This window comes from Euprymna scolopes, chromosome 32 (genome assembly GCF_053919585.1).
Source record: "Euprymna scolopes isolate OS-2025 chromosome 32, ASM5391958v1, whole genome shotgun sequence".
Classification (NCBI taxonomy): Eukaryota; Metazoa; Mollusca; class Cephalopoda; order Sepiida; family Sepiolidae; genus Euprymna; species Euprymna scolopes.
In genome coordinates, this window is record NC_136513.1 from 19578900 (window position 1) to 19604656 (window position 25757).

Below are 25757 nucleotides of genomic sequence, written 5' to 3' on the forward strand. Positions count from 1 at the left end.
CGGCGATTATTCATAACGGTGTCAACAGAGGAAGAAAAGAAATGAAAATTCACGTTTATTTGAATTATAGTAAATTATTTTGAATTTTCATTCATAATGAGCGGAGGCCTCGCCCCAAGTAAGAGTACAATTTATGTCAGCAATCTGCCTTTCTCATTGACAAATAATGATTTGCATAAGATATTTGAAAAATACGGTAAAGTCGTCAAGTAAGTATTATTTTTACTTGTTATTTATCTTTAAAAATAACAACACAACACAAACACAATTCTTCTTCTTTTTCACAGTTTTACGCTGTTTTGCGCCATTCATTTGTTTGAAATTCAAATAAAGTCCCTAAAAACGTTAAAACGTATTGAACGGAGGTTTTATTTTGTAGTAAAACTATAGGAGAGCGTTCTGTTTTGGGGTTGTTTGGAAAATGGAACGGGAATTTAAATTTCGTTCCAGTTTAATCTTTTTTTTTTTTTTTTTTTTTTTTTAAATTAACACAAAAATAATATTTGATTGTTTTTATTTTTATTTGTATCTTTGTTAAACTTTCTTATTTTGTTCAAGCTGGGGATAGGACATCTCAGTAGATGCCAAACATTCACCCGCTATCGCATACATTCCAACCGAGAGATCTTTTTAAGATTCTAACCGTCCCTTTAAGTGCAATTGTTTGAATCTCTCGTGCACTTAGTTCACCGGGTATATTTACAGGTAGTTTTTGAAATTCTTTTGGCATTATTTTACTTTAAGGCCCGTCTCACGTTCGTATAGAACAAAAGCTCACCGAAATTTATAAAAAAAATATTTTGTTCTATACAAATGTGAGACGGGCCTTAAAGTAAAATAATACTGATTTTTCTTTATTTTTTTAATTTCCTCATATCTTTATTGAAAATAAAGACATGAGGAAATTAAAAAAAATAGGTTTTTCGTTTTCTTTTTCTAAATGAAAACAGAAAAAGAAATCGAAAAAAACCTTTTAGCCAATAAACACACAAAAATATGACCCCTCTCTCAAGTGGCCAGAAATGTAGTAGAGCCTTGAGCCTCAATCACCACAGATCTTGAACTGGGAGCAGGTCTTTTTCACATTTGCTGGTGGGAGCTCAGCGAATACTCGCTGGATGATGTTAATCAGGCTGGCTTTTATGTCGTGGGAGGTCATGTTCATAATGTTCTCAACGTATGACCAAACGAAGTAGTCCAGCGGGTTCAGATCAGTGAAGGAAGGAGTCCAGTGAGAGGAGGGTACAAAGTCGTAGCACTCTTTCTGAAGCCAAGCTTGGGTCACTTTGGACTTGTGGCCAGCACTGAGTCCTGCTGCCACACTCAGGTCTACCAATAGTCACTTGATTGCACCAGGGGATCACTACGCTTTGGTGTTGACTTTCAAGCTGACTTTGAAGATGTGAGGTGGCATGATGTGGCCCTCACTTGAAAATGCATCAAAGACCATAACGGTCTTTGTTTTGATCACTTTGAGAACGTCCCTGTTATTTATGGCAATCCAGCGATGCATGTTGAGAGTGATGGCAATGGTTCTGTTGTCATAAGTTGGATCAGTAGAGAGCATGAGTTGTACAGCAGTGCATCTCCGATCTTGCTCATTGAACATTGTATCACTTTCAGACATGATAGAAGTGTGATACTATAAAGTGGCCCTGGGGTGGATTTGAGCCACTAAGTGCTCAGAGGGGGGGGGGATTAACAAAGAAATCGGAAATATCCTACAATAGACAAAGGGATAGGAAATGGCTTAGAATAAACAAAGAAATCGGAAATATCCTACAATAGACAAAGGGATAGGAAATGGCTTAGAATAAACAAAGAAATCAGAAATATCCTACAATAGACAAAGGGATAGGAAATGGCTTAGAATAAACAAAGAAATCAGAAATATCCTACAATAGACAAAGGGATAGGAAATGGCTTAGAATAAACAAAGAAAGAGAAAATATCCTACAATCAACCATAACAATAGAAACCTACTGATAAAACAGGGAAGGGCAGCTTCCGGTAACCAGGATGAGGTGGGCAACCAGTGATACCAACGTAGAGGGGACAGTCAGTTGAAATCGAGATGCGCTCGAGAGTGGATGGAAGTTGAACAGTCAGTTGACAGTTAGATGCCTGTCGCAGTGGATGGAAATTGGACAGTGACAGTTGAGATCTAGACTCGCTAGACAGCGGTTGCAAGTTGGACAGTGATAGTTGAACAGTTATAGAGTTGACTGTGAACTAGAGACGTGGACAATTTTTGAGTTGATTGTGAAACAGAGATAGACAAATGTAACATCGATAGAACGGAGAGGGGGGAAGACACACACACTCACAAGTCCAACAGTCAATTTATATGTGAATATTGGCGTTGTGTTTTCCTTTCTTTGTTCATATTTCTATTTTGTGAACCGCGTGTGTTCTCATCGACAGTCGCCAACGGGAAAAGGACGATCCGGCCATAAGAAGAACAGTTGAACGAAAAATCCACGGTACATGACGTTGGGAGTCCGGCGATTGTCGAGGAACCACACACACGTCGGGTTACAGAAGCCTCCTATCGCTCTTGGGATTTGTACACAACTGGCTAACTAGTAAATGGTCTGCAACAAAAAAATAAAACCGGTTTTCATCAAATGGAAATGGAATCATGTCATCTTTTCTAGGGTGACAATTTTATTGTTCCACCATGCAATAATAATGTATTGAAAGATATGTTTATGAATTTTTCAAATGAAATCAAAGTCGAATAAATATATTTTTTTTTACTTGCGTTCACCCCTAAAAAAGCATATCGCCACTTGGACATAAGGGGCTATTATTTGGGGCCATGCCTAGGAAAGATTAAAAAGATGTTGGTTTACGTTACACTTTAAACTGCATATCAGTATAGTCAAGGGAGCAGGTAGCAGGAAGGAAATTCCAAAATCTAGTTGTTCAAGGGGAGAAACTATTAGAGTAGAGAGCTTGCTAACATTTAGGGATCTCAACAGTGAAAGGGTCTGATTTTGTTGTTAAGAGGGTTTGTCGAGGATATGTACGTCATGGGAGCACAAGTGCAACGAGTTTGTCAGAGCACATTTTATTAAAATACTTGTAAAACAGGCACAGGGATGCAACATTGTGGTGATGGGACAGGGGTTGGAGCTTAGTTGACAAAGTGGAGCCTATTAGCTTGAAAACATTTTTTTTTTTTTTTTTTTTTAATAATTGTGATCCAATGGGTGTATTTTCTATGGTATTGATTACTATTTGATTTTGTTTTTAACAATATTAACTTATATTAATAATTAATAATTAATTTACTTACATATTTTTTTTTTTGTTGTTGTTTTCAGAGTTACAATTGTGAGGGATGAGAAACGGAAGAGCAAAGGTGTAGCATTCATTTTGTTTCTCGAAAGGCAATTCGCTCATAATGCAGTTCATGCACTTAACAAGACAAAGGTAATTTTTAAGTAGTTATATTTGAACTATCAATGTCTGGCTAGGAGCAAAGCGTAGTATCTGTTCTGACACTACACTGAATCTTTTTTTTTTTTTTTGTATTTGGTCAGTGAAGGAAAAATCCTTTGAGATAGAGGCAATTTAAATTTTTATTCCAGTTCAGAGTGCCCATTTTGGGGAGCTGGATTTTACCCTCACACTGAAAAACCAATTGTGCTTAATTCTGCTCTTGAGGGGAAGCAAATGAATAGGGACAAAATTAGGTTCTTCTTCGTTATTGTAGCAAAATTCAAAAATTGAAATGTTGGATTTCAAGTGAAACCAATGGTATCTGCTTAATTGTTATGTCACAGTAATGAACATAAATTATGAAAAGCGATATGGTAGAAAATTAATTATTAATGAAAATAGTTTTCGAAGGCAATTGGCGAAAATTGAGTTTTGTAAAAAAACAACAAAAAAAAAAAACAGAGTTCTAATTGTAGCAAAAGGGAAGCAAATATTTTCTTAAAAACAAAAATATTTGGCCAATTTAACAAAAATTATTTTTCTCTAATTGTCTTTGAAAACTAACAATTCAGTAGATACTATTTTACTTGAAATTCAATATTTCAAATTTCACTACAATAAGAAAGAACCCATTTCTCAGTTAGTCAGACATACAAGAATTATGTCCCTTGTTTTTTTTGTTTTTTTATTTTACATTTTAATTAAATACAATTAAAAGGTCAAGTTTGTATTTGCAATTTTAAATTTTACTATGGTTTGCAACACTCTCCTGCATGCGTTGGACAGCAACAAGATACATGCCATTGATTACCCGCAAGAATTATGTCCCTTGTTTTTTTGTTTTTTTTAATTTTGCATTTAAATTAAAATTGTAAATATAGGTTTGAGCTGTTATTTGTATTTAAAGTAGAATACATTTCCAAACCCGTGCCACACGTCAATCGATTGCAATAATATGTTTTTTGATACCTTCCTGCATGGGTTGTAAAACAAAATATGCTTAGGTATATTCAGTAATCTACGACAGTACACGTCTCTCGAGGATGTCTTATAATATGTTAACGCAAACAAAAGTTCATCCATCAACTGTTCATATTATTTGGATTCATCGGAGTACTGTTCTCATCATGAGTGTCATTTTTTTGTTCCGTCAGCCATGACTAGATGGAGGTCTTAAGTAATTTGAAATTTATTTGTCGGTTGCACATCCTGAGAATTGAACCTTCAGGAGATTATCACTTTTACAATTGATTTTTCCAAGTACTCTAAGGCTACAGAGAAGACAACCAAGCAAAAGAAAACCTGAAGCAAAATTCATCCCAAAGCACCAAAAGTGAAGCTGGCCTGCTAGGACACTATATATACAAATGTAGGCAAATTTGGGCATATTTTATTGGTTTGAAAATATAGATTCTTTTTTACTAATTGTCATAAAATTGCAACCATAGAATAGTATTATAATCTTCAAAAAGCCTGCAAACTTTTAATGTAGTTTCGTTCTATAGAACCAAAGATATGGAGCATTTCAATATTCAATTTTGGCAATTATTTAAGTTTCAAATCTCAGCGACTATTGATCAGAATTTAACAAATGAAGGCTCATTGGAAAGCTAATGACCTGAATTGTGTAGTAGGCTGTGTCACATTTGCCCTTAAGGTTAGACATTCAAGGGATCATCCATTATTCAGAGCCATAAAATGTTTCAATCATAGTCATTCGTTTTCCTAGTTTTGCATATGAATTACAAAATATCTAATATTTCCCACAAACCTCTGGCCTTGATGGAGGAGAGAGTAAACCTTGCTGCTATGGTTTCAAAATGATCTGAAATAACAGCATAGGGTGACTGAATTCCAAATATTTCTCATCTGTTATATCCTCTCTCTTTGGTTTTCATAAATAAAGTAAATTTCACTTGTATAAGGATTATTTGATACTGGAGATATTTATAATCGTAATCGTATCCTATTTACAAAGTTGGGGAGAGATATAATATACGAGAAATATTTGGAATCAAGTCTCCCCTTGCTGTTATTTCAGATCATTTGAAACCATAGCAGCAAGTTTTAGTCTCTCCTCCATCAAGACCAGTGGTTTTGGGGAAATATATATTACTTCCCAGTGAAAAAGACATTTTTATTATTTTTTTCCAAAATAATTTATAAAAAAATAATTGCCTATACCAATTTTATTTCAGATGTTTGGTCGTACTCTAACTTGTAGTATTGCCAAAGACAATGGCCGAACTCCAGAATTTATTCGGAAAAAGATTTATAAAGACAAATCTCGATGTTATGAATGTGGTGTAAGTCTGTTTATATTTTCTTGTTAAATTTTTGTCTTTTGACAGTTAAAACAATTTATGTTTTCGAATTTTTGAGATGAGGATCGATAATTTGTATTAGTTGGATTACTGCTCTCGGCTTGGATATTAGTTGTACAACAGTTTGGCTGATGTAACATCTGACCTTGAAGTGTATTTTGTCAAATTTATTAATCTTTCTGTCAAACTCGGTAACTGTTGTGGTCCGGGTTAGGGGTTCACAATATTAAGGTGAAAGAGTCCCGGTGTTCATTGCAAGCGGCTAAACTATGTGTGTGCTCTCTACTCAAAGGCAGAAATGTCTGGCTTACATAGCGCCAGACGAATCCATACTATCCTGGATATAGGGGTGTTAACTACCGCAGAACAGTAATCTATCCAGAATTTTGAACGGAACCCTTTATTTAATCCATGAAGTAGCATACTCTAAGTGAAAGTTTTCTGCAGTTTGAAGGTTCAATGATACATGTTACTGGAATTATCAATTTGAGACAGATTTTAACTGCAATTCTGTTCTTAATGCTGTGAAAATTGTAGGAGTTGTTTCCCTTTTGACTGTTCCAGATTTCTGCTTATTTTTCAGTGATGTAAGGGTTTAGGTAACTTGGAGTTGCTTCCCTTGTCTGGGTTTATGCTAATGTGTTATTTAAGACTTTGAGTAACTTGGAGTTATCTCCTCTTTGTTTATAAAACCGATTGTGTTACATGTACCCTTTCTGTTTGTGTGTAATTATGTAAATAAACAGACATGTCTCTCTGCGTCTTTTTGTGTAAAGCTAAAAACATGTTAAGTGCTGATTGATTTATTTTCTTTTTGTCAACCATTGATATGACTTCCCATATAAATTTTATTTGAAACAAGCAAGGTATGTTTTTTTATTTAATTCATAATTAACTAACAAAGGTTATTAATTAACCAATACATGTGGGCAATAATAAGAACATATTAAAGACTTACAATTTCTACCCAATCATGGCTGACAGAACGAGAGCATGCTACCCCTGTTGATTAAATAAAGGGTTCTGTTCAAAATTTTGGACAGATTTTTGGGTTCGACAGACAGATTCCTGAATTCGACAAGATACACCTGAAGAAGATAAGAGATAACATTGGCCGAAACATGGTGAGAATAACATCCAAGACGAGAACAGGAATCTGAATAATCCAAATTCTTTATTTCATAATTCAATTAGTTAGGCCTGGTATGTTAATCTAAATGTGAAAGTTGTACTGATTTCTTGCAGAAAAGTCAAAACGTTTTATTATTTAAAAATTTTTTTCTTTCTGAAATCCTTTGAGATGAGGTTTCATAATTTGTGCATGCATTCTTTTTACGGACTGTTCTCCACATCTTCATAGTTATTGTTGTTTCACCACGTTTCAGCCAACTCCTCCTCTGGCCTTCGGCGAAACAACAACTATGAAGATGAGGATAACAGTCTGCAAAAAGAAGGGATTCATAAAAACATCCTATTTCAAATTAATTCAACTTTACTAAAAAGATGCGCCATCTTTTTTTTTTTATATGTTGCTTATGTGTATTAAATGAATTCCATTATTATTAATGCAACTAGACAATAATAACAACACATTGTGAGTTTGTAATAAAAAAATAATAATAATAATACCGTCGTCTTCATTATTCGGTTTGTTCTCATCAACATCACTATCATCATCGCCGTAATCATTATTACTGTCTCCATCATTGTTGTATTCGTTACTACTATTGTCGTTTACGTGAACTTCACCAAGCATTATTTCTTTTCTCTCGCGTTGATATGGAGTTCCTCCCAGACATTACTTTGTTTCTTTCGCTGTTGGTGGAGGGTGGGTATCCACATCATCGTTCATCTTTTGCTGGGTGACGCGGTGGAAAATTTTCCATGTGAGCATGCCGGCCAAAGTCTCCGTCCTGTACCAAAAGGTCTTTCTTCCTCTTTTTTTTTTTCACTCTCTTCCGCTTCTCAGTACGTTTCTTAGCCCCTTTCTTTCTTTTATTTTTTGTTGCCTAGCAATCCACACGGGTCAATGGGTTTCTGGTCAAATGACCCAGTCATCTCGCTAGCTTGCGTGTCAAAAGGCTTTTCTCACCTCTCTCCTCTTCTCCCACTGTCTTTTTCTCTCTCTTTGAAACTATGTTCATTTGCCTTTGGTAAAATAATAAAATAACAAAAAAAACGATACATTTCTCGTTGGCCCGAAATTAAATTTTTCAATCAATTACGTAATCCATTTATGGGTTACATCGCAGTATGCAATATCAGCTGCAAGGTTAAATAATTTGCATATTAGTTTTAAAAAGGGGCATTTATTAATTAACTGTTTTGTTTTATTTTTAATTCAATGATGATTTCAATTTTAATATAACAAATCTGTTTCGCAATATTGTTCTATTTCCTGCTCAAATATAGGGTGTTTTTTTTTTCTTTTCTTTAGAGACTACATTGAATGAAGTAGAAGATATTGTTGATAGTAATGATTTCTAATTCTTCATTTTTTTTCTTTAGATATCTATATATAAATATGGTTCTGAATTTTTGAGATGAGGATTGATTGCTCATATTATTTGGATTCTTCGGACTACTGTTCTCATCTTGAGTGTGATTTTTCACAACATTTCGGTCATTGTAACCTCCAACCTTCTTCAGGTGTATTGTGTTGAACTCAGAAATCTATCAAACTTAGGAATCTGCACGGAATTTCGAATGGAACCATTTATTTAATCCATGAAGGTAGCTTGTTCTCATTCCATCAGCTATAAAGAGTGGTAGAAGTCCTGAGTAATTTGCAATTGTATTTTAGATATCACCTGCACTGAGGATTGAACCTTCAACTTTCAAAAGGGTGCAACTTTTACAACTGAATTTTATTAAGTACTCTATCCACTTGTCCTTTCTGACAATTCTAGGACGTATTTTGTTTCTAGATGTAAACTATTTATTACTACATATTATATGTTGTGAAAATAACACTAAAGATGAGAACAGTAGCTTGAAGGATCCAAGTAATTTGATTATTATAAATAGATTCTTCAATGGAGACTTTGATGGTATGGTCACATTGAAAGAATGAATGATAGTTCTTAGGTTTGTAGATGTAGAAGAGTTAACAGGTCCAGTTGTCAGGGAAAGGCTAAGAAAACTGTGGAAAGAAAGTGATAAAATCAGACTTGAAAGAAAGAGGGACCATGGTTGGTTAGTTTAGAAGTCAATCGTAGTAGTCACCATCATCAGAGTTCTGCTTGTTGTTTCATCCAATGCCAGTAGGTGCAGGTGAAATGTGAATCTTTTCACGTTTTTTTCTAAAGGCTGGAAATACTTGATGCTCCGCCAAGACTGTGAAGGGTATTTTTTTCATGACGCCATCACTAGATGGGTTGCCTACCATGGCTTAAGAGAGGACCATCTACCCTCAGGAGAAGGATAAACTGCGCCAGTTTTCCAACCTGGTATTTTTACCTCACGGTATATAGTGCCTTGCCTTCCCAAATGGTCACCCATCTGGTAGTGGCCAGGCTCAACGTTGCTTAACTTCAGTGATCTGATGTGGCAACATGATTGTGCCGTATATGTATAAGTTCTGCTTACTAGATAGAATTTTGTTATTTTTGTGCAATGAAAAAAGTTCATTTATGCAAATGAGTATTGTTTTAAACGGTAGCAAATTCTCATTGAGATAAAACAAGAAAGAATTTTCATCTTGGGTCAGAAAAGTTGACATCATTTGTGTTGGGTTACTCGATTACCGAGATTTGTGTTTTTGGAGAATTGTTATTAAAATTCATTAATCTGACTTTTGAGTTAATTGTGTGCACTTTCAATTTTTCACTGCGACTTGTTTTGAACTAGAGTTCTCTTCTTAGTGAGATGGATTCTCCATATTAAGACCTTCCGTCTAACTTCTTTCATGTAGAGACAAGTCAATAGGATGACACATTATTAATAATACCCTTAACTAAATTACTTCCCCTGAAAAAACATGGCAGAAAGGTATTAACTTAGAAATTAGAGTGGGGATCAATTTCGTATATAAATTTAGTGTAAAGTTTCTGGGCCATACTAAATTTTTAGGCATGTTCATAAAAATGTTTTTCACCACTAACCTCAAGTTTGCCTGGAAAGGTTATAAAACCACATGTAATTGATTAAAAAAAGTAGCCCCCCCCCTTCCCCAAATGCACAGATTTTATCTTTCATAGAAATTTTGTTTTTATTAAGTGTCTTAAAACGCTAGAATGGCTCAGAAATAAGGGTTCATTTCTCGATATTAAGACCTTGTGTCTAACTGCTTCCATGGGGAGTGGGGAACAAAATTTCTATGAAAGATAAAATCTGTGTATTTGGGGAAGGTGGGACTACTTTTTTAAGCAATTACATGAAGTTTTATAACCTTTCCAGTCGGACTTAGAGTTAGTGGTAAAAAAAAAAAAAAAAAATAAACATGAACATAGCATCATTAACTAAATTACTCCCCTTCAAAATTAGATTCTATTGTTGGAAGCAATTATGTGTGAAGACCCTGAAAGACATGGCAAAAAGGAATTAACTTAGAAATTAGAGTAGGAGATCAGTTGCGCATGAAAATTGGTAAAATTTGTGGAGAATGCTCTGTTTTACAGTTCTTGTTAAAATGGAATGGAAATTTTAATTTAATTCTGTTTTAATCATTTTTTTTTGTGCCCCCTAAAAACGAAAGTATTTGAAAGAATAACATCCGACAATTGTACTTTTTATATAAAAAAGAAAGATTTTTTTTTTTATTGTACCCCCCAAAATGAAAATAATCGAAAGAATAAAATTCAACAAGTGTACTTTTTATATAAAAAAAGAAAGATTTTTTTTTTTTTTTATAAAAATAAAATTTTATTAACAAAAACGAAATAATTTAATTTTTAAATGAAAAAAAGTCAATTTGGTATAACCTTTTTGGTATTTTTTTTTTTTTTTTTTTACATAAGTCCAACTTGCTGTTTACATTGGAAATGTTGACTTTTATAGGTTTCGGGTACACTTATAACGGATAAACACTCCAACCTCCCCATGTTAAGAACGGTTTTTGGAATAGACACCCAAACCTCATCAGCATACCTGAAAACCTATAAAGTTGACCTGTCAAATGTGATAGGTAAGTTTGACATAATGGAAAAATATACAGAATTTTAAACAACGAAATTTAAATTTTTGTTCCATTTTTACAACAACTGTAAAACAGCGCATTCTCTGCAAGTTTTGCCTGAAAATTTAATGTAAAATTTCTCGGCCATACTAAATTTTGCATCTAGTTATTTTTGTGTGATAACAAAATTCACTTATGCAAATTCTTGTTGAGATAAAACAAGAAGAAATTTTCCTTCCAGGGCAGAGTAACGTTGGTATTGTTTGGGTCAGATTACTTAATTGATAAGATTTGATTTGGAAGAATTGTTAATATATTTTGAGAAACAAACTTTTTTTAGAGTTGGCATTGTGAAAGTTATAGGAGCTGTCTGCCTTTTGACACGCCATCTTTTTTTTATGTATATATTTCTTATGTGTATGCAATATCAGCCACAAGGTTAAATAATTTGCATATTGGTTTGAAAATTGGGTTTGAAGTTGGGCTTTTGATTTTTTTTTTTGTGTATGTACACATTTTTAACTTCTACAAAGCTGTCCAGCACATGCCAACATGTAAAATGGGCATCAAACTGAATATGATGATGATGATGATGAAATAATTTGGGATGCTTATTTAGAATTAAGCCTATTTAAAAAAAAAACTAAATTGCAGAAAAACCTTTATGATGTACGTTCTTGTCACGGAACAAAGATATTCCAAAAATCATGTAAATTGATCAAGTAGTTTTTGTTCTTGTATAGAAAATTATTTTATTATGATTTTTAGTGATTTTAATAGGAAATTGTAGTTGTTACAAGGCTGATTTTGATCTTAATAGTTCAAATTGAGTTGTCTTCCCTTTATTTATAAAACATGGCGGTTCGAAACATCTCACTTTGTCATAAAAATTTATTTTCTTAGTTAAAAAAAAACAAAACAAAAAAACTGCTTCATCGATTTATATGATTTTTGGAATATGACATCTTTTTTCCATGACAGGTACGTACATCATAAGGCTTTTTATTAAAGATTTTTTTGTATGTTTGTTTTGAAAATAGGTTTAATCCTACGAGTAAATAAGCACTTTTGTCAAAAGCTTACAGAAAAGCAATGATGCATAAGTTTAACTGAAGAAAATAGATAATAAATTAAAAAGTTAAATTTAGTAAATTTATTAGGTTGACGAAAAAACAATATCGTTTTCTCATATGTTACTTTTATATATGACTAGCCTGGGTGCCTGGCGTTGTCCGGGTGTTTGGAAGTGTGTGTTGAGCAAAACAAAAAAATAGTTGTAGTAGGCAGGCAGGCTTGAACCCTTGACACAAAGGCGCAAAAGAAAGTGGAGGTGTGTGTAAAAAGAAAAAGAAAAAAAAGGAAAATTGCGAGTGCAAAAAAAAAAAATGTGGTAGTAGGCAGGCTGACTTGAACCCGTACTTCAAAGGCGGAAAAGAAAGTGAAAAAAAAAACGTGACGTGTTGGCTGTTGCACCCATTGCCAAACTGGAAGTGACATAGGTTTAAATTAAGGCTAGACAATCGAAAAGACGTGCTGACTTTTGAAAATATTGGCAAAAAAAGCGACCCTTCCCTGTAGAAAAGTGCCCAGTTGTGAGTGAAAAATGTTAATGTTTTTTGCCAATTTTTTTATATTTGTCACCCGAAGGGCTGAGCTTCAAAATGATACTGATCTTGTGAAAATCCGTCACATCTGTCGAAAGATTTTGTGAGACATACAAGCATACATACATTTGAACAGACAGGTGAGATTTATATTATAGATTTTTGAATTAATCCATTGATATATATAGCCATTTTATATACCATTTTGAAGTGCGTTTTTCGCTCTATCTAATCATGTTATTCGTTACCGTTCTCAATCTCTTTATTAATTTTTTTGCAGACTTTTTGACAGCATGGACAAAATTCAAATCTGTACGATTTTCTTGTTCCAGTTCAAACTAGGCTGAAAAGCTGTAAAGACAGCTTGTGATATCAATGATGTGTTTGGCCCAGAAACCACTAATGAATGTGTGGCACAATGATGGTTCAAGAAATTTCACAATGGTGACGAAAGCTTCAAAGATGAAGACGGTTGTGGACGGCCGACTGCGGTTGGTAATGAACATTTGAAAGCCTTAATTGAAGCCGATCATTGCAAAACCACATGAGAAGTTGCTGCTGAACTCAAGGTTGACCACTCGACAGTCGTTTACCATTTAAAGCAAATGGGGAAGTAAAAAAAGTTGGATAAATGGGTGCCGTATGAATTGAACGATAATCAAAGAACTCGTTGTTTTGAGGTGTCTTCTATGCTCGTTCTGCACAACAAAAACGACCCATTTCTTGAGTGGATTGTGACGTGTGATAAGAAGTGGATCCTCTACGACAACTGGCCACGTTTGCTCTACAACATTTCCCAAAGCCGAAATTGCACCAAAGAAAGGTTATGGTGACTGTTTGGTGATCTGCAGCTGATCTCATCCATCACAGCTTCTTGAATCTGGGCAAAACGATTACGCAGAGGAGTACTGTCGACAAATTGATGAAATGCACCAGAAGTTCCAATGTATGTGCCCGAGATTGGTCAATATAAAAAGACCAATTCTCCTCCATGACAATGCTTGCCCACATGTTGCTCAACTGACCCTGCAGAAGTTGATCGAATGGGACTATCAGACTCTGCCTCATCCGCCATATTCACCGGACTTCTTGCCCACCGACTATCACTTTTTCAAGTATCTCAACAACTTCCTGCACAAAAAATGCTTCAAAAGCAGAGATGATGCCGAATCGGCCTTCAATGATTTCAGAGATTCCAGAACTTTGGATTTCTATGATAATGGGATATATTAGCTTGTTTCTCGGCAAAAATGTGTTGATTCTAATGGTTTTTATTTCGATTAATAAAGTTTGTTATGAAAGGAATTATGATCTTTTGAAGTTGAACATTAAAAATCAACATTATTTTTGCACCAACTTAATACTCGGTGATGATGATCATCATCATCATAATATTAAGTTAAATGTTCATCATCATCATCATCATCAGTTTAACGCCCCTTTTACATGCTGGCAAACATTGCTTTAAGAAATTGACTTTCAAACTAACTTACCTCTATCCAGGTTTTCATTTATTCCTTTTTCTTTTTTAAGTCAATTTTTATCACTTTCTCCCATGTTTTCCTTGGCCTTTCCTTATGAACTGAACCTGCTACCTCAACTGTTCTACATCTACTAACTCAGAGAACTCTCATCCATTCTTTCAAGATGGTCATACAATCAAAATCTTTGCTTTCCTTTCTCTTATTTTTCTTTTTTTCATTTTTTTTAATCTAATGTACAGTGTACCAAGTTTGGGCCCAAAGGGTCAAGAGTCATCTATTATCATTCTAATTTTTAATCTTTCTATGCAAAATTTTCAGGAAGAAGGTCACTTAAGTTACAAATGTCCAAACAATCTTCTTGGAGACAGAGAACAACCTGTTAAAAAGAAAAAAAAGAAACCTTTGTGAGTACATGTCTTTGACACAGCAATTCAGACAATGTCTTTTAATCTTTGTTTTGTGTTCATATACTAAAAATTTTATTTTTATAGGATTCAAACTTTAAATTAAAATAAATCACATATACATATTTTTATTATACAAACATATGATTTATTCAAAAGGTCAATTTTCGGTGTTTATAAACTAAATACAGTTTTGGGCATATGATCCTTGTGGCTTGGCGTATATGAAATAATCTAAAGATCCAATTTTCACAAACCTCCTGCATTAAATTAGACTTTATTTCGGCAGTAATATGTCGAATGTTGTCTTCCAAGTGGTCTATTATGTCTAGTTTGTCAGCTTAGACATGGCGTTTTATATATCCCCAAAGAAAATAATCTCATGTGGTTAAATTGGATCGATTTTGTGAAATTATTAGTTCATCAAATGTTTCTCTCAGTAAAATGATTATATTTTGCGCTGTGTGGCATGTGGCTTTGTTCTGCTGAAACCATATGATGAATTACCAAACCAAGCTGAACGCAAAATAATCAATAGTTGCTAAATCTGCAATTCAAGGAAATGGATTTGTCAATTTAAAGTTCACTGCCTATAAAAATCACCCTGTACATATATATATATATATATATATATATTTTCTTACGACGTATCCCAGCCTTACTGGGGATGGTAGAGATGGGTGACCTAACGAGATATATAAAAAAAAAAAATTTCCCAGGTTCCTTAAAAATGCGTTATGGGAATGGGATAACCGTCTCGAAGACAACAATAAAAAGAAATGTACTTGACAACAAGATCACATAAGAAGTAACGAGGACAAGTATCATTGAAAAATTAACAAAATTTTATTTACCTAAAAATAAATAAAATTCAATTCAATTCAAGAAAATTAAATATGTCTAACTAAATGAAATGATTTCATGTTATTCAAATTCTACCGAGAGAAAAATATATAATCCACACGTAACACAGTCAATGTTCATATCAAAGACAAGAAATCGTCTGCTTAATTAAATACAGATTCTAGGATAAGAGAGAGATGTTAGATGAAAGTTTTGGTTGAAAAACTCACTGAATGTCCTTTGTGAAATGTGTCCTTTCTTTTGTCTCTTTATTTTATATATATTTCTTTCCTGTAAATTGTTTATATTTGATTACGCGCGCAGGTTAGTTTTCATATTTCTGTCCTTTGGATTGTTTACGTTTAATTACGTGCATGCGTGTTAATTGCTTCAAGTCTTCGTTTCTGAAGCTCATCGAAGTTCTTGATCTATAGTTAATATTTCACTGCTCTTTTGATCCTTCATTCGCTGGGTTCATTTTTTTCTTCAGTCAATATTCTAACTTTGACCACAGATCAAAACAGATTTTGGCTGTCACCGCTGTCTTTGCTTATAGCAATATCGCACTGCCAATGTCACCTTCCTCCTTTGCTGCCTCCACCTTCACCTCTTACGGCCTGCCGCTTCGGAGCGCAAAGCTCCACTGACTATTGACAACTTTTTTCAGGCCCCTCTCTCTATATACGGTCTATCTCTCTCTTTCTCTATACGGCCTATCTCTTTCTCTATACGGCTTATCTCTTTCTCTATACGGCCTATCTCTTTCTCTATACGGCCTATCTCTTTCTCTATACGGCCTATCTCTTTCTCTATACGGCCTATCTCTCTATATATACAGCCTATCTCTTTCTCTATACGGCCTATCTCTCTATATATACGGCCTGTCTCTCTCTCTATAGGGTTTATTTCTTTCTATCTTTTCTCTCTTCTTTTTCTTGTCTAGGAGCTTTCTTTTCTCTTTCCTCTTCCACCCTTCGTTCACAATATCTCTGTCTCTTCCTCCTCTTCTTGCTCGCAGGCCTTTTTTTCTGTTTTGTTTACAAAATGTGAACGAGCAGATGAGAATGGACCTTTTTGGCGCAAAATAACAAAGTAAATAAAATACAGTAAAAATAAAATATATCTCCTCTCGGCTAAAAATCCATAAAATAATCTATTATACATTTTCATAAATGTATCACAATATATATATATATATATATATATGTGTGTGTGTATATATAGTCATCCACATACAGTACTGTTTCGCTGTTTCACAGCTCATCAGTGTGGCTAGACAGATATATGTATATATATATAATGTGTGTGTGGTTTTTTTTTTTATTTATTTGCTTTCCCACTGAGCAAATTAGGCACTAGGCCGTTTTTTAATGTGGGGAGGAAAAACCAGCTCCCCCAAGGGGGCACTCTGGCAGGGTCCAAAATTAGCAATTGTCTGATATGAAGGGTTTCCTCCACATTAACCAGAACTCATTACTTCCTTTTCTGCTTCTGGCCCGAAAAAATATGCTTATTCAATTATATTTCACCCTTTATTTATATCAGTCCTTTTGTATGTGAAGCTCGATCTATGTAAAATATTACTACAGAGCATATACAAATTAAATTAACATCACAATGCATATTATCTTAACTGTAAAGAAAAGCCAAATAAATGACAAAAGTCTATATTCCAAATTCCAAGTAGTTGTTCATCTTACCATTTATTTCTTTCAGCATGTTAACATGTTCAATTCATTGTGGTATTAATCTAATAATTTATAAAGATATTTGACAATGATTATATTCTTGTAATTCTTGCTTTATTTTTTTGTATAAATTTAACATTTTTGATATTATTAAATAAGGAATTATAACCGTGAAAGATCCTTAATTCATGGATTTTCAAAGATAAACTTTTTCATCAGAGGATAAACATAATGCGTCACTGGTTGGCAGAAATTTGAAAATATGTAGGAAAAAAATATATGAGAAAGTTTTTTTTGGTGGAAAATCAAAGGCATTTACAATATATTCAGTACTGAATATGCTGAAAACGAATATCACAGTAAAGTACTGGTACAGTTTAATGAAGACATCAACAAATGAAAATATTGAAAAAAGTTATATTCTGAGAAGTGACATTCCATGAATAGAAGTGAAAATTATTACTTAATTCAATCATTCATTTTGACACTTTTTAACAGAAAAGATTTGCATTTTTTTTTTTGCTACCCCCCCAAACTTGTTAAACTTGTATAGCTGTATTCTGTTGTTGTTTTACAAATTTTTAATGAGAAATGTTTTCTTTTATTAAAAAGAAATAATACTTTATTTCAGAGATGAAAATGAAGACAGTAATGATGAAAATGAAGACAGTCTGTCAGCTGCTATTAATTACCAGGTGAGACATATATATATATATATTATGTATATATTATATATACAGCATAATCACACATATATACACACACACACATACACACACACACACATATATATATATATATATATATATATATATATATATATATATATATATATATAATCATGTTGACACACCGGTTCCTGTCAGATCACTGAAGTTAAGCAATGTGGAACCTGGTCATTACTAAAATGGGTGACCAATTTGGGAAGTCCAGGTGCTGTATGTAGAAGCACGTCGACACCTCCCTGCAAAAAAGTTGCAAAAACCTAATGTCATCTCCCCTAATGGGGATATACATGCGACTGGGGGCCGCTTGTGAATTTCATACTCCCATGAAACTTCCTCCTTTGGAGGAAGCCGGTTAAACCCTGAATAGGGTTGGTGCTGACTGCACACACACACACACATATATATATATATATTACAATAGAAAAATGCGAGCATGAAAAGTAATATGGTTAAGCTTAAACATGGAAAAGTAAAGAACTAGTTGTTAAAACTGGAAAAGGACAAGATATTCTAGTAAAAAATATTATAAATTTATAACTTAAAATATTGCAGCATTAAGAATTGATTATATAATGTTATAAATTGAATTTAAAAAAGGAAATTCTTTTCTATTGTAATCCAGGATTTTTCCAGGATTCCAATAAATTCACTTGTTCTTTGTTTAATTTCAGTCTTATTTTTTTTGCCCCTATAAACACATATGTAATAACAATGTACGGCACTCGTCTGCTTTCAATAAAATCCCCCAATTATCTCCCTTTCACGCTTTCGTTCTCTCTGTTTCACTTGTTACTTCTCTTTTCACGACAGCAATGAATTAGCAGCAACAATAGTCGCTGAAGCAACTTGGTTGCTATGGAAACCAGTCATAAAAAACGTTGCTTACCACCTTTTTTTTTTTTCTTACATGGTAGTCGCCACTTATCAAGGCCCGGAAACCACTCAGGGATAAGAGGTATTGCGTGTACAGTAATCAATGGGATAGTATCGTAGTAATCTTTAGTATTGTAGATTTGATAAAGTGTTTTACTTAAGGGGGCGGTTCATCAGGAATTTGTTTATCTTGGACTTGAAGACATCCAAGTTGTAGCAGGTGGGAAACAGGCAAACGGAAGAGAGTTCCACAGGCGTGTACTTCTAAGAAAGAAAGAAGCTTTGTTCATGGAATCTACATTTTGATTTTGGCACAGATAAAGAGTGGGGAAAATTTTTGCCACTGGTTTCAGCTAGGTGTTTATTGTGAAAGATTGGTGAGAGGGACCAGAAATTGGAGCTCAGACGAGCACTTGCCATGGAAATAATGATAAAACAAAGATAGGCTCGCAACGTCTCTTCTGTGGGAGAGAGGCTGCAGGGAAAAGAAAAGGGCATCCCCCACTAAGCCACCTTACATATTTTTTGAACACCAGAAAATTCATAATTTTTGTTTTACTGAATGAAAATTGAAAATTTTTTTTCACAATATAACTGAGGTGATCTATAAACTGTAATAATTGTTTGGAATTTGGTCGAAAAATGAGTGAGCAGTGAAGCTTTAAAGCAGTCCTAAATGACTAAAACTGCCGCTTAACCATATATTCAAACACTGTAGTGTTTGAATGATATATTGGTGTTGGGACGATTAATCAAAATGGAATTGGAACTTTGAGAGTATCAGAATTGGGGAAATTGTGTCTATTTTCTGATGTCAAAAACGATTCCTTTAATTGTCTTTTAGATTTGATTTTGTTTAAAACACTAGTAGTAATAATAAAATAATAAATATCTATTTTAAACTACCAGTAAACCTAAAATCTATAGATCACCCACCACTAGTGGGAACGCATGTGACACCATAGTTGTTGGATAGTGGAGGAATTGTTGATTCCCCATTATTTACTACACCATTATAAATTTTGTAAATATCCTCTCTGATGGATTCCCAACCAGCCTTTTTAGAGTATCTAATCATTTTGAATAACAGCTTGGGGTCTAAAGTTAAGGGTGGTATCTACCAATATAACTAGGTGATCAATATTCCTGAGTGGGCTATGGGCATTTCTCACACAAGGCTCCAGTAATGTAGTTAAAAATAGATCAAGAAACAAGGATGTAAGAATTGAGAATTTAGGACACTGATTTCTCCTGTCAGTGGTCAGTGAAGAAGAAATCCTTCTAGACTGAAGCAATTTTTTTTTGCATAATAAAATCACATCTGTAAGTCACAAGTATAAACAAGCAAAATTTAAAAGTACATAATTCTCAATTCTTACGTTGGTTTTCAATGTAGGGAAAATCTCCACAAAATGTCCTATAAATAATATAACTATATATATATATATAAGAAAAAAATGCACTTTACATAAAAATAAATCTTGGTTGCAAAAATCGGCAAAGCAATGGTTATTTTATATTTGTTTACAGAGGTCGTTTATGTGTGCAAAGGCCATGGTCAAATCGGTGTTGACCGAAATCTGTCCTTTTTCTTCCTTTGGCTTATGTCAGTTGAAGTTCTTATTCTTTTTTTGATTGTGGTAGATGTCCTAAGTAAATCACAATTATATTTTGAGTGTCATTCACACTGAGGATTGAACCTTTAACCTCCAGAAGAGTGTAACTTACAACTGAATTTTACCAAGTACTTTATTCACTACGTCTTTGCGGACAATTCTAGTATGAATTTTAGGAGTCTAACACCTATTTGTGTTTTTAGATGTACAATCTTACTACTCATCACTATAATCATCATCATCATCATGCAGTCCGTCAGTCTTGACGATGACTATTTGGGGCCTCTATGCTTTATCTTTCGGTGTTGGGATAGTCCTCTTTCTGTGTGATACGTCCGGTCACAGGCACTGCATATGTGGATGCCGGGATTGTATCATCAATAGTGTTTGAATGATATATATATATATATATATATATATATATATATATATATATTTATTAGTGTTTCTTACATCCGGGTTACCCTGTACATTAACACAGGCTTTAATTTAGGACCAGGCAAAATCTATCTTATATCTGTTTTTCTTATATCAGGATCTCTTATATCCGAGTTAAACTGTTCCTATTTTGTACAAACGTTTTACTTGTAGAACCTGAAGGCTTCTCCAATCTTTTTCTTTATTTCTTTCTTCCCTTTGTGGAGACTGTTCCACCAGCTACTCCTTTCTTTGATTTGTTCCTCCCAACTCTTGAAATTGATGTTCATCGCCTTCAGGTATCGCTTTGTTACGTTTTTTCCAATTCCCCATAGAAGATCATCTTTGGGATTCAGTTGTCTTCCAATCTAACAATGTGCCCAGTCCATCATAGTTGTATAGTAGCAAATGTAGCTTCCATGTTTTCTAGGTTTGCTCTCCTGAGAACCTCCACATTTGATACATAGTCACTCCATTTGATCTTGATAATCCTTCTCAGGTGTCTCTGCAGGGCAGCTCCCAGTTGCCTTATCTGTTCTCTATACAGAGTTTAGGTCTCTGTTGAGTACAGTAAGGATTACAGGACGACGGCTTTGTAGATTCTGCACTTTGTGTTTATCCTTATCCAGAGCTGCTTTTCTAGCTTACCAAAGGAGGCACATGGGCTTTGGATTCAGCAGCTTATTTCTTTGTCAGCATGACTATCAGTGCTTAGAGTGCTTCCAAGATATTTGAAGTCTTCAACAACTTTTAGCACCTTGCCGTTTATTGTTATTATAAGCTCTTGGGGTAGTTGTTATCTGGTGAAGCCTGATACATCACTTCTGTCTTCCCTATGTTGATTTGTAGGCCGATCTTCTTACCTGTTTGAGAGAAAGAATCCACTATCCTCTGCACCTGAACTTGATTGTGAGCTATCAGAGCAGTGTCGTCTGTGGACAGCAGTTCTGTTGGAGACGCCCCTCCATGGGATTGATGGACTATCTCATGACGTCACTTCATCTAGTGACATCACTTCCGGTATTGAGACCGGTGCCTGGGAGTCTGAGATTGGCACACGACCAAGCTTGGCGTGTGCAAACGCCCACAGTTGAGGAATGGTACTCTCAACCTGTCTTTGCCTGTAATATATGTGAATACATGTTTCATTCCTAAAAATTCCGTGTTCCTTTCGTTTATTACCATTTAACCCCATAACAAGTTCTGTTATCAGCTTCTTCCTGGTCTTGGACTTGGCCTTCAGTCTTGCAAGGTTGAACAGTTTCCCATCGGAACGCGTGCTGATTATCACATATATATATATATATATATATATACTTTTTATTTATTTATATTCATTTTACTATTTATTGATACTATAGATATTTATTACTATTTGTGGTCGACTAAGACCAGAAGCTGTTTTTGTCGCCTGATAAAATCTTTTTTGAACTGAGACAGTAGATTTATTGTTGCGACCAATAGTAATTTGGTTTACCTAAATTGAATAAAATAATATCTTGCTCTTTTTATTGAGCACTATCAACGACCTTGAAAAATTCAATGGTTTTAACTTTTGGATATTTTTAACCTTGAACATTGTTTTAAGTGCTACTACTACTATTACTGCAGAGTTTGATGTCTTCTGTTCCCAGCTGCTGCGGTTAGACACCATCTTACCATGTTACTGTTGGTGTTGATAGTTGCTCTCCAGGCATTACCCTTATTGACCAGAGCGTGGAGGTCAGCTTTCATATTATCCAGCCATCGCTTCTTTGGCTGGTTGCAGTATTTGTCTCTGACAATCTCAAGCTTCCACACTTCAGGATAATTTTCAAAAAGGAGATTCCAAGATGTTCTCTCACATTGATCATGTATCTCTTATCTATAATTTTTGAAGAGCAAATCTGTCTGACCATGGCATTGTCATTTTCCACAAGCCTGCTCATATCATCTACAGTGACAGCTCAAGTTTTGATGGCAGGAAGCATGACTCCTCGAACACCAGAAACAAAGGCCTGTCCATGGGACTTCAGGGGTATGTCTTGTTGGTCAGAATCGGAATGAGCTCTTTGATTTTTTTTTTTTTTTTTTTTTTTTACACAGTGATCACCACTTATCAAGGCCTGGAAGCCACTCAGATATAAGGGTTATTGCAAGTACATTACGTTAGTGTGGAGATTTGATGAAGTGTTTACTTAAGGGGGCGGTTCATTAGGAATTTGTTAACGTTGGACTTGAACACATCCAAGTTGTAGTCCGGTGGGAAGCAGGCAGACGGAACAGAGTTTCACAGGCGTGCAGTTCTAAGAAAGAAGCTTTGTTCATGGAATCTGCATTTTGATTTAGGCACAGATATAGAGTGGGGGAAATTTTTCACAGTGGATTCAGCTAGATGGGTGTTTTTTATGAAAGATTGGTGAGGGGGGACCAGAGATTGGAGTTCAGACGAGCACCTGCCATGGAAATCACGATAAAACAAGAATAGGCTCGCAACATCTCTTCTGTGGGAGAGAGGTTGCAGGGTAGAGAAAAGGGCATCCCCCACTAAGCCACGAAGAGCAGTGTCGTCTGTGAACAGCAGTTCTGTTGGAGACACCCCTCCATGGGATTAATGGATTTTCTTCCATGTGGATTGTATCCTGATTGTGATAGCATCTGTACACCCTCCACTGTTGCTTACCATGTTTCCAAAGACAACTTCTAAAGATACGTCACCAATTGCAAAGTTGATTTAATCAGGAGTAGAAGCACAGTTTTTACAACATGAACACACAAATTTAATATCATCCACTAATCTGGCCTTTATGCCAGAGCACTGCTTTTGAACCCAATGCAATTCCGAAGAACAGTAGATGGAGTTATCATCCATTCTTTGAAGAAGACTCCACATTTATTCAAACCATGTGTACAGAGAAAAACTTTTGTGTATCTAATTATTATATTGAATGCAACAAACCCTGACATTTAGAAATTAATATATTTTTTCTTTCTTCTTTCAGTATCAAATGGCTGAATTAGAGAAGCTGAAAGCACATCCTGGCTCCTCTCAAGATGAAAGCCAACCAAAGAAAAGGAAATATAAAAAAGACTCTTATTTCAGTGATGAAGAAGAATTCTGTGATGATTAAAAAAAAAAAAAAAAATTTTTTTTTAAAAGTGTGTACATAATATTTTTAGTTATAAATACCTTTTAAACCTGCTGATCTTTGTCTGCAATACATCCTATTTATGACTTATCTTGTTAATTACTCCAGCACATATTTTTAATCAAATAAACACTAGCTGATGTACTTACCATTATCCAACAAATGAATTCAAATTATTTATAATAAACAAATATATATATATTTTTTTCTTGTCCATATAATGGAATTCACGTGTAAGATTGTTAGTCTGCAAGTCTTATAACAGTATGATTTTCAAAAGCAGTCATCAGCAGGGTGTCGCGTTAGCTGCACAAAATGAATTCTAGAAATGTTTCCTGCATTAAGTATTGCAGACTAACACTCTTCTCTTACATGCGGATTTCACCATGTGGTCAAGAAAAAAGAGAAAAAATAAGACTTTCACTGCAAAGATGTTTATCAAGATATCTGAATAAACAAATGAATTTGTTTATAAAAAAAATAAGATATGCGTTGTTTTCTAGCCTTACAAACATATTTTATATACATAATTGTTAATTTCAAAATATATGCAATGCTTCTAACACCGGTAATGTTATACTAGCGGGATCTGTGGAAATTCCACAGGGGGACTCATTCATATGTAATATATTGACGTTGGCATTCTGTAGATGTTCCGCATAAATGGAGACACTGATATTATTGTAGCACGTTTGTTAAAACTGAAGAAGTGTTTATCTAAGCTAGCAGGGATTCCCAGTGTAGCCAGGTTGTAAAGTATGCTTAAATATATTTTAATTCTTGCGGATTTTGTATATATTATTATAGAGTTGATGTTCTATCGATTTTTACATATTATAAAGTTGTGCTTTCAAAAATAAAAAAAATATATCCATATGACTTGGGTGCATCAGCTTTAATCGAAACCAAAACTTATGAAAAAGAAATATGTATATATATAACTTGAGTTCCTTCAGCTTTAACCAAAACCAAAACTTATGAAAAATTCTTAGTAAAATTATTTATTACAAGAAATGGAAGTCCATAACAATTAAATGACAGTCACTCGGATGTAAGCATGACACAAAAAATAAATAACACACAAGCTATCCTATTAATATATAGATTATTTCTACTCTTACATTTGTTATCTATATATATAAAAGCGAAAATGTATGTATGTATGTACGCTTTTCCTCGATGTCCACAAAAGGCTTCTTTTAGAGAAGCGCTCGCTCGGTTCACAACTTCTTAAAACTTTTTATATCATCTATAAATTGTAATATCTCACACTTAACCACGGAGCTCGCATGTCTATTTAATTTTATTGACTTTCAAACGTTAATTATTCCACATTTCCCGCATCGGAACGCGTTACATTCGGTTTTCGGTATAAACAAAGTCGACTCTAATCACTGGCCGAAAGCCAGGGGTCTCTAGAGAGCTAAGTAACGTTTGGTCAATGTCGACTTCGTCATATCAGACGGTAGCTTTCATTTCAAGACGAGACACTTCCCCTAATAAACAGGGAGCGGGTTTTTAAAAACAAACAAACCGATTTATTGACCTCATTAAAAACTGTCCCGCACAAAATGGTAACTGCTGAATACCTATCGCACAAAATGGTAACTGCTGAATATCTATGGCCATCACGTCAATCAAAAACGCGCACCTGTCTTTTTTTCACACTTTACTATTTTCCAACTGCGCGTTGTCAAGGCTTCGTTTTTTTTTCACGGGCACCTGCTTTTTTTAACATTTTAGGCTACAGGTTTTTTTCACACACACCTACAAACACCTGGGCAACGCCGGGTACCCCTCTCTAGTCTATCTATAAAAGTTGCTTGTTTTGTTTCTTATCAAAAAATTTTCTTTGATTTTTGTCAAAGAATTTTATTTTTTATTAATAAAAATGTTATATTAGGTTGGTGCAAAAATTGTTGTTTTTTTTACGTGTATATATATATATATATATATATATATATATATATATATACATATATATATGATAAAAAAAAAACATTATTTTTGCACCAACCTAATACTTTTAAAGATAAACATTAAATAAAAAATTGTGGATTATTCCCCTTGAGTTGGATTTTTTTT

The 25757-nt window shown here is 34.2% G+C and overlaps 1 protein-coding gene across 2 annotated transcripts; it reads left to right on the forward strand.

Moving 5' to 3' along the window:
* LOC145256234 (zinc finger CCHC-type and RNA-binding motif-containing protein 1-like) lies at nucleotides 1–23835 on the forward strand. 2 transcript variants are annotated; one of them, XM_080114879.1, is made up of 6 exons: nucleotides 2–209; nucleotides 3330–3438; nucleotides 5646–5753; nucleotides 14294–14379; nucleotides 17542–17605; nucleotides 23526–23835. In XM_080114879.1, the coding sequence occupies exons 1-6, from the start codon at nucleotides 97–99 to the stop codon at nucleotides 23652–23654; spliced, it is 609 nt and encodes a 202-aa protein (XP_079971005.1). In that variant the 5' UTR covers nucleotides 2–96; the 3' UTR covers nucleotides 23655–23835. The 2 variants fall into 2 exon arrangements, with proteins under 2 accessions (XP_079971006.1, XP_079971005.1); XM_080114880.1 differs by lacking the exon at nucleotides 5646–5753 and having other exon boundaries at nucleotides 1–209.
* The last annotated feature ends 1922 nt before the right edge of the window (nucleotides 23836–25757 follow it).